The sequence below is a fragment of the Sprattus sprattus genome (assembly GCF_963457725.1).
Source record: "Sprattus sprattus genome assembly, chromosome: 16".
NCBI classification, from domain to species: Eukaryota; Metazoa; Chordata; class Actinopteri; order Clupeiformes; family Clupeidae; genus Sprattus; species Sprattus sprattus.
The window spans coordinates 26,790,786-26,800,785 of record NC_137914.1 but is presented as its reverse complement, the minus strand read 5'-3'; the positions used below and the strand labels follow the sequence as shown (position 1 = coordinate 26,800,785).

Genomic DNA, 10,000 nt, shown 5'->3' with positions numbered 1-10,000 from the left:
CACACACACACACAAATGCACTCAGTAATGCTCAAACCCATGAAACACTGGGGACACAGCAGCATGAATAGAGCCAGCATGTAATCTGTTCTGCTAATTATCAGAGGATGAGGAGGAGGAGGAGGAGGAGGCATGGTGCAGGCAAAGCCACTCTCTCTCTCTATCCATTTCTATCCTTCTCTCTCTATCCCTCTCTCTTCCCCTCTCTCTCACTGGCTCTTTCTGTCGCTCACTCACTCTCCTTTGAGAACAAAAGAGGATTAAACAAATACACACAAAACAAAGAAAGGAACTTGGTGGATGAAGGCATACATTCATTCATTTATTCATTTGCTCACAGTGGGCCTTTCGCTGTGTGTTCTCTCAAGGCCTGGTAGGATTTGGGAGATTTGTGAGTAACTTTTCATGCTCTTTGCATGTTCAAATGGACCGTAGCATAGCAGAACATGGCCTCCACCTTGGAGCAGAGGGCCTGTCTTTGATGCCAGGAGCCATGTTCTGATAGAGAGCCTGTCTTTGAAGGAGCCATGTTCTGATCCCCTTAAAGCTGCCCCTGCTTCTATCTGATCGTGTACAGAGAGAGAGAGTGAGAGTGAGAGAGAGATTGATAGAGAGAGCTCCATGCCTGACCAGGCTGACTGGAAATTGGGCACTATATACACACACACACACACACACACACACACACACACACACACACACACACACACACACACACACACACACACACACACACACACACACACACACACACACACACACATCCACACTTGACACATAAATCCAAGCACTGGAGCCGGATGGGATGGGATGGGCAGGGCGATGTTTACCGACAGACAGGAAGGCCGGGCGTGAGCAGCCATTTGACCTTTTCAGGCTGGACAGGCGTCCTCAGACAGACACCAAAGGTCAAACACAGAGACAGGTTTACACAGTGCCCTGCGCAAAGGGCAGACAGGGAGCGACGGAGTTTTACAAAATACAATACTACAGCTCTAACCTTCAGCTCGAAGCGCTTCAAACACACTTGAGCCTCGAATGTAAACTAGTGCTGACTGGAATGTGTAAAAGGGCTTTGTTTTTAGCCCACTTGAGTCGAAAGGAGAGTTTGGAACAACAGACATGAGGAAGAACTGATGGGAAGAGATAAGGAGAGAGGAGAGAGAGGAGAGAGGGCAGGGGCTGCGGAAAGAGAACAGAGACAGACCCTCTTAGAGATGGGATCTAAATGGAATAAAGAAGTCTAAAATCTGATGGTATCTAAATAGAACAAAAGAAGAAAACATTATTTGGAGGAATGATAGTGTGAGAGAAAAGAATGATAGAATTATCCTTCTGTGTGCTGTCCTCTGGGACTGTTACCATCTCGCTCTGGGCTTTATGAAATGGCAAATTGCTTTGAAAATGACTTTGACAAGGTGCTATTGAATCGAATCCTGTATTCCCCCACTCTGTATGTGTGTGTGAGTGTGTGTGTGTGTGTGTGTGTGTGTGTGTGTGTGTGTGTGTGTGTGTGTCTGTCTGCATATTGAACGATATCATTTCTCATCTCCCTCAGAGATCAAACAATGAGGGCACATATATTAAGATCTAAAGAGGGAATTTAGAACTAATGCGCTCCATTAAAGTCTGTTGCCTTTCTGATGAGGACGGATAAGAGATAAGAGCGTAACGGTGGGGGTGGACGCAGAGTGGGAGAGATTTCAAAAGGAAATCTTCATACAGTCAAAGAGACTTTGGCTTCTATGGAGTAATAAAAGAAAAAGACTGGTAATTATGGTGATTTTAGGCTAGCATGTGAGTGACAGCAACGCATTAAAGAGTGAGAAAAGGGGAGCCAAGTGTGTGATTAGATGCTGTGTGTGTGTGTGTGTGTGTGTGTGTGTGTGTGTGTGTGTGTGTGTGTGTGTGTGTACAGATACACAGATGACTGCAGGTCAGAGTGTTGAGAGGGAGCTGAAGGTGTGACTCAAGATCTTCAGTGGACCCTGGAGGAACCACACTAGAAATCTTTCTCTGACCCCTCACGTTCTCTCTCTCACTATTTCTTGCTTCCTCCATAGAGAGGCTTTTTGTTTCTGTAGCGACTATCAATACATCTCCAGGGTTTGGGGGATTCCCACACTGCCCAAAATGCAATTACCTTCTCTCCTCAGCTGAAATGTAATTTAACAGCAGTTAATAAGACGGCTCTCTCTGCTCAGGCTGGGGACAGGAGTGGTACGCAGTAGTTTAGTTTAGTTTAGTTTATTAGGATCCCCATTAGCTGGGGCACAGACCCGGCTATTCTTCCTGGGGTCCAACAGAAAAAGTATACATGATATATATATATATAAAAGACAATACATACAAAAAACTATTACAATATACATTTACAAGAATTCAATACAGATAAAAAACTCATTACGCATCCTAAAATGTTCTAGACCTTTTCCAAGTTTGCTTTGTCTAATGTCATGTTCATTTGATGTATGATAGACCTAGATGCTTTTTCACATGTTTTTTAAAAGCTGATTTATTATTTAATTTAGTTAACCTGATTGGCAACTTGTTCCATGCTATTATTGATCTATATTCAACTGTACGTTGAAATGCATTAGTGTTTGTTTTTGGTACACTAATCTCCCTGCTGCTGCATGCCTTGTATAATAGGTATTTTCGTGCATTAAACTTCCTTTTAATGTCTTTCAATTTATAATTTCTCCTCAAAGATGGCCTGCAGTAGGAAGGAGGGAGGGAGGGACGGGGGTTGTGTCGGGCAGAGGTGGGGGCCTGACTGAGGCTAGTGAAAGAGAGGGGAACGTTAATCTGATTGGGGGGTGATGGATCCTCTCACTAGCCATGGCGGATCAGTACCTGGCCTTGCCCAGAGCCATCTGGACTAAACTGTGGTCCTGCAGGAGCAGACTCTGACTCTGAGGGGTTTGGGGATGACTGGGGCTATACGAAGAGTGAGCGGAGGAGGCAGAAAAAGACAGAGTGGCAGTGAGTGGGGCACACAGTCAGCTGGACACACAGAGAGAGATTCCATGTTCATACAGAGCTAACGCTAAAGGCGAAGCTAAAGGTGTGGATGTGTTGTATATGTGAAATGTGTTTTAATGCAGGTACAAGCTGTACAGGTTTTTTTCACATGTCTGGGTGAACAGAATGTGACAGCTTAACAGGACACCGTGTGTGTGTGTGTGTGTGAGTGTGTGTGTGTGTGTGTGTGTGTGTGTGTGTGTGTGTGCGTGTGTGTGTGTGTGTGTGTGCGTGTGTGTGTGTGTGTGCGTGTGTGTGAGAGGGGAAGGGACAGGATGAGACAGAGGGAGAGGAAGAGGAAGAGGAAGAAGATGTGAGACAGGGCTGTAAATGAGCACTGGGAGGCAGGCCATCTTTGAGGAGAAATTATAAATTGGTCTGACAATGAGAGGATTCAGGCGCTCTGGGGCAGGGGAGAGAGAGAGAGAGAGAGAGAGAGAGAGAGAAAGAGAGAGATAAAGAGAGAGAGAGAGAGAGAGAGAGAAAGAGAGGGAGAGAGAGAGAGAGAGAAAGAGAGAGATAAAGAGAGAGAGAGAGAGAGAGAGAGAAAGAGAGGGAGAGAGAGAGAGAGAGAGAGACTTAAAGAGAAAAAAGACATTTAGAGCAAGAGAACAGACTTAGTAAGAAAGACATGAAGACAGACCGAGAGAGAATCCATCAGACATAGAAAGGCATTCCTTTACTAGTCACAGCTGCAGAATTGTCGGACAATCGCTCCACTGTTTGTGTAAAAGTGCCAGACAGAGAGAGGAGAGGAGAGGAGAGGAGAAAATGACATTAAAAGGAAGGGGCAGATAGAAAGAGGAGTACAGAGAGAGATTTCAGAAGAGAGGGAGAAAATAACTTGTGTACGTGATTCAGCAGAAGAAAGGAGAGGCCGAGCCTCCAGTAATGTCATTCTGTAGCAGTGCTGAAGCTACTTATCAGGGGCTGTGGGGGAGTGGACACGTCATAAAGGCAGACATAACATTCTACTGGAGTCTGAAATGAGACTAAGTATGTGCTTGTCATCAAGACCTTTGGCTTTAATGAACACACACTGCACAGTGCTCTACTTCTGAATCTGCACACACACCTTCAGACACCTCATATGGACCGCAGCCCAGCGCCAGCCGCAGGTCTCACTGGATATTCCACACATCCTCCCTCCACTCTCTTTAATTAAGAGCGCCCAAAATAGTTCTGTGGGGGTCAGCCTTAAAGTTAAGTCTTTATTACACGAACACGACGTGTTCTTTTACACGGACTGAGGGGGGGAGGAGGAGGAAGAGGAGGAAGAAGGAGAAAAGGGCTGGTAGTTCTCCTGAGGGTGTTAGGGCCTGGGAGACTTTCTTTCTTCATGTGGTGAAGCTCTCAAGGCTCTGAGTGGGCGCTGTGGCATTGCCAGTCTCCCTGTGTTTTCAGCAGGGGCGTGTGGCTGTGTGTGACTGGCTCTGTCATCAGGCAGGGTGGTGAGAGTGTGTGTAACGGTGCGGTGGCCCGTTACCGCGAAACATAAACACAGAATAACACAAATGGACAATATAATACGGAATACAAGAACAAGAATGTTTTTTTTTACACGAACACGCCATTACATTCCACCACAATCAACGCATCTGTATCAGTATAAAACCAACATACCGTTGAGGATAGCCATCCAGAAAACGCGTGGCAAACATTGTACAGAGCAATGGCGAACCTCCTGCCGTACCGTGCATGTTGACGTTGTGCGTCAGGACAAGGGAAAGACCCGACGTGATGTTGGAAGGGTCTTTTCAACGTTGGGGCACGGAACGTAAGAAGTTGGTGGTGGGATGATAGGGGTGTTTGTAGTGTGTGTTCACTGTGGGGTTATTTAGAGTGCTATAGAAATCTATAACATGATTGTATTTGTATTTACCTGTCTGTACTATTACCGCAAATGTATTTATTGATAGTTACGTGAAAGTAATGGACTTTTGGAGATGATTGATTTACGAGAGGTAGGATGGTTTAGACTGAGCAGGTAAAAGGCGAGAGTAGAGCAGGGTGAAGTCAGAGAGGTCTGAAGTAGACAAAGGGTAACACCTATGACATTTAAGAAAGATTGCAGAAGTATTATTTTCAGAGTGCGTTCGATTATTCTTGATTATTATTGAAAAGTGTCTTGGTTGTTTTGGAAAGCTGATCAGTTATTGGGAATTATTGTTTGGAGTTTTTTTTTCTCTTGCTGAGTTTTTCTCCCAACTTGTATTTTTGCCTGCTGCCAGTAAAATCTGTGGGTTAAATCATTGAAAACACTGCCTCCCAGCCTTTTTTCACCGCCGCAACTTCAGCCATCCTACAGTGTGTGAAGAAAACATGTTCTCAGAGATGGATATGCTGTGGTTGCCAAGGAGGGCACAGGGCAGGGGAGGGCACAGGGCAGGGGAGGGCAGGGCAGGGGAGGGCAGGATAAACTCAAGTGTGTTTTGATTGTTAGATGTTAGATGACTCTGGTCTCCAAAACTAACCCACATGCCCAGCCCATTAAAAAGCTGTAACCCATTGTGAATTGTTTCCCCTTCAGCTGATGAATGTTATCTCTCTGGGTCAGACGGGCCATCTGTCTTAAGCCTGCTCCTTCCAGCCACCCCTGTCCCCCTCTGCTCCTTCCAGCCACCCCTGCCCCCCTCTGCTCCTTCCAGCCACCCCTGCCCCCCTCTGCTCCTTCCAGCCACCCCTGCCCCCCTCTGCTCCTTCCAGCCACCCCTGCCCCCCTCTGCTCCTTCCAGCCACCCCTGCCCCCCTCTGCTCCTTCCAGCCACCCCTGCCCCCCTCTGCTCCTTCCAGCCACCCCTGCCCCCCTCGGCTCCTTCCAGCCACCCCTGCCCCCCTCTGCTCCTTCCAGCCACCCCTGCCCCCCTTCCGGTCACCTTAGCACACACAGACACCATTCCCTCAAAATGGCTGATTGTCACTGCCTCTTAACCCCTTACATACTAAAGTTTAAAGTGTGAAGCGTATACCCGCTTACAGCTGCAAATAAGCTTGAGGGTTGTCAGGCTCAGGTATTACTCCAGTCTGTGGTTTAGAGTTTGGGCCTGTCCTGAGGGTGCTGAGAGTCAGGATCAGATCAGGAAGTTTAGATTGAATGGGGGCGCCTCTAAAACGAAAGGTGAAGTTAGCTGAATCACTGTGAATTCCACTGTGTTGAAGGACACGCGCAGAAGCCAGGTATTATCTGTAGGTCTGTAGATCAAAAGGATCTGTGGCAGTCTGCAAATATATTAACCAACCATTTCTAACCTTGGGCTTGGCTTGCTGTGGTGCGTCAGGAGGGGGATAGCATGAAAGAGAGACTGGTTGTAGGGAAGACACTCACCCAGTTCGATGTCCTGATCGTCTGTGAGGATGAGGATGATGTTGGGCCGGATGTTGCGGCGGTCTCGCTGAAAGCGCGGCTTCAGCCGCTGGCCCGAGAGGAAGGCGGACGCATGGGCCAGCTCTAGGACCCCGAGCAGCACGAGGAGGCGGGCGAGGAGGCCCCAGCTCGCCATGGCAACAGCCCCCGGGACGCACTAAGGTGAGTTGACTTCAGAGCACCTGTGGAGGCAAAGACAGCAAGGATCAGTGACATCCGGTGGATTCTTACCAGAGCTGGTCTTGAGCAGCGTGAGCCAGGTGCTTATCCCTATGATTTCGCAGATTTTCCTCGTAGACCACTCACTGCTAATCAGCTTTCTTCAATTTTGACCTGCATCCCGCCATGTCACTATCTCCCTTTCAATACCACAAATCAAATTCTTCACGAGACATCTAGCCACACAGATCCTTGGTTTTCCCAGAACAGCTGGCCAAAGATCCCAGATCAACTCATTTCCAGTTAGGTCATGTTCTGTTCTTTGACACCACACTCACAACAACAGATGAATGTGCATCTTTCACTTCAGAAACAGTCACTAATCCTTTATAAGCCACTAAGATAAAAAAAAAACGACATTTTGCCAAAGAGCTTTGGCCCCTTCCGTTCTGTACCGAGCTTTAAAAAAGCATTTTAAGCAAATGAAGAGATCAAAATGGAAGTGCCTCAGATGTCAGCAGTAAGCGGCGTCTCTCCTCGCCTCTCCTCTCCTCTCTGCTGCTTTACATGTCAGGCTCAGGCTCAGGCTCACTGCTCCCCATCACTTTCCTCACCCACCCCACCGCCCACTCCTCCTCCAACCCCAGCCTCAGAGCGCTTCAGGGGCAGATGGAGTCAGCAGCCTCTCTCTCTCTCTCTCTCTCTCTCTCTCTCTCTCTCTCTCTCTCTGAGGTGTGTGAAGGATGGAAATGCGCGGAGAGGTGCCACACCATCTGCCCTGTCACTCGCTGGTGGTTTCCCAGGAAACAGGTGTCACACGTCAACAGGCGCAAGGGTCGCTAATGCCTGTCAAACAGTCGTATGGCTGCGCGGGTCTGCAGACTTGTCTGTGTGTGTGTGTGTGTGTGTGTGTGTGTGTGTGTGTGTGTGTGTGGGGGGGGGGGGGGGGTGCTTGGGGAGGGTGCTGAACAGCCTGTTCGGCTTCGCAAGTGGTTGTGACAGCCAAGAGAAATCGTTCCGTGCAGCGAGAGGGAGATTCAGATTTTCTTGACTTGTGCTCAGAGTGCAACACCTGAGACCAGGCAACCTGTGATTCATCAGCACGCACACACACACACACACACACACACACACACAGAAACCGCACAGACACACGGACACACACACGGAAACACACACACGGACACACACACACACCACACACACGCACAGAAACCGCACAGACACACACACGCACACACACACACACACAACCATGGACAACATATTTAAAAGGCCTACTCCATAAACAGAGGCCTTTTAGTGCACTGTAATCATTTATTGAGCATCAATAATTTATAGGGTCGGGATCCATTTCACCCTCGTTAAACGACAGCTGCAGATAAACACACTGAGCACAGCTGAGAACACCACTCAGTTAAAAAAAACTACAGCCCTCCTCACAGAGAGTGTGTGTAAGTGAAAGAGTTGGAGAGTGTGTTTGTGTGTGTAAAACACTGGGTTAAGCACACCTTAAACCTGGTCCACTGGGAAGAGAGACAGACAGAGGAAGAGAAAGACAATGTGACAAGAGAATGGTAGACAGACAGACAGACAGACAGACAGACAGACAGACAGACAGACAGACAGACAGACAGACAGACAGCAAAAGAGCAGTGATGGCCCCAGGAACACAAATGAGAGGGGAGAACAGAGAAAAGCACGGCGGATTCCTGGATGCAAGCAGTACTGGGCTAATAAAAGGGATTAAAACGAGAGAGACAAAGGGAGGGAGGGAGAGATGGAGGGAGAGATAGAGGGATATTAAATAGAGAAGGCTATTTCTATCTGCGATTCAGCCACCAACCGCACAGACACACACACACACACACACACACACACACACACACACCAGCACACACACACACCAGCACACACACACACACACACACACACACACCAGCACACACACACACACACACACACACACACCAGCACACACACACACACACACACACACAGACACACACAAACACAGACACACACACACACAGACACACACATCCACACTCACACACACACACACACACACACACACACACACACACACACACACACACACAGACACACACTGTCCCAGAATCGGCTGCAGCTGGCCGTGTCAAGCTGAGGGGAGATTCCAGCAGGTCCGGATTACGATTTCAAAAATAGCAAGAGAAATCAGCAAGCCTGTTCATTGTGCCGGCTTTCCTGCGGGACTGAGCAGGCCTGTCTGTCTGATCTCCACTGCACTCTCCGCTAATGAGCGTCCACACAGCTCATAGACCCTGAGCGACCCTGTCCCCGCTCCTCTGGGCCCAGGTGACCCTCACCAGGGCCAGGGAGACAAGAGCAGCGCCCAGTCCAGCAGAGTCTGTTGGCTGTCATGAAGCCGGCTGTTTCCTCTCGGACGTGCAAGTCGCTGGAGCTAGTGAGCTGATAGATCATGGGGAAGAGGAGCTGATGGAATGGGACAAGCTGTCTGTGTATGTGTGTGGGTGTCTGTATGTGTGTGTGTCTATGGTTAGGTCAGAGCGTAGATTACTGCGCAGCTAAAGCGTCTACATACAAGTGACTAGATAGCCTACTAGCTGGCTAGCCTGCTAACTAGCTCTCTAGTCCTGTCAGTGCTATTTCCACACGCTACACCACGCCCGCTAGCAATGTATTAATTTTACCTTACAACGAACTAACAGTTTATGGAAATTAAACGGAGGTCACTTAAACATATTTATCACAGTGTGAGACAGAAAAAGAAAAAACGTTTTACATTTACGTTACGTTCTAATATGTGACCGTTAGCACACCATTCATTCAACTCCATTAGTAGCTAACGTTACCACTTATCAGCCAGCTGTGCTGTAATCTGCTGATGCTCTGATTTTGGGAGGTGGTCTACCTGTTGCTTTGATCGCTAACTTGCCACTGTAACTCAATCCCTGGAATGGTTTGAGTAGTAAAAGCATTGAAACCTTTGGTTTGTACAGGCGTTCTTGTCTGAAGCAAATATGCACCTTCGAAACAGACTTCATTTATATCGTCTTATATCGTTATCGAATGAAAATATAAATATCTATCGTGATCATTTTTTACCCATATCGCCCAGCCCTAGTGTGTGGGGTGGGGGGTTGGTGCAGTGAGGCATGATGAAGGTGGGGGAGTGAGCTGGACCCCGTGATAAGGGGTTCTTGTGTATCGCTCCACCCAGGATGACAGCACTCAATGTCAGAGCACACCCAGGGCCAGACACGACCTCTGTGTTCCCCATCAGCAGGTACAACCCTGAACACTGGGAGGCAGAGCTGGGCCACTGGAGAGAGAGAGAGAGGGAGAGAGAGAGAGAGAGTGTGTGTGTGTGTGTGTGTGTGTGTGGGTGTGTGTGGGTCACAGGTGTGTGTTAAGTGTCTTTATCTGATAATATGTGTGTGTATGAGT

The 10,000-nt window shown here is 48.1% G+C and overlaps 1 protein-coding gene across 1 annotated transcript in view; it reads right to left on the bottom strand.

Annotated features, from left to right (window-relative positions):
* LOC308377285 (extracellular sulfatase Sulf-2-like) overlaps window positions 1–10,000 on the bottom strand; it is a 139,436-nt gene that overhangs the window by 30,451 nt on the left and 98,985 nt on the right. The window contains exon 4 of the mRNA XM_080853868.1: window positions 6,350–6,570. Within this exon, the coding sequence (XP_080709994.1) occupies window positions 6,350–6,524 (175 nt within the window). The 5' untranslated portion in view covers window positions 6,525–6,570. The remainder of the gene's footprint in view (window positions 1–6,349; window positions 6,571–10,000) is intronic.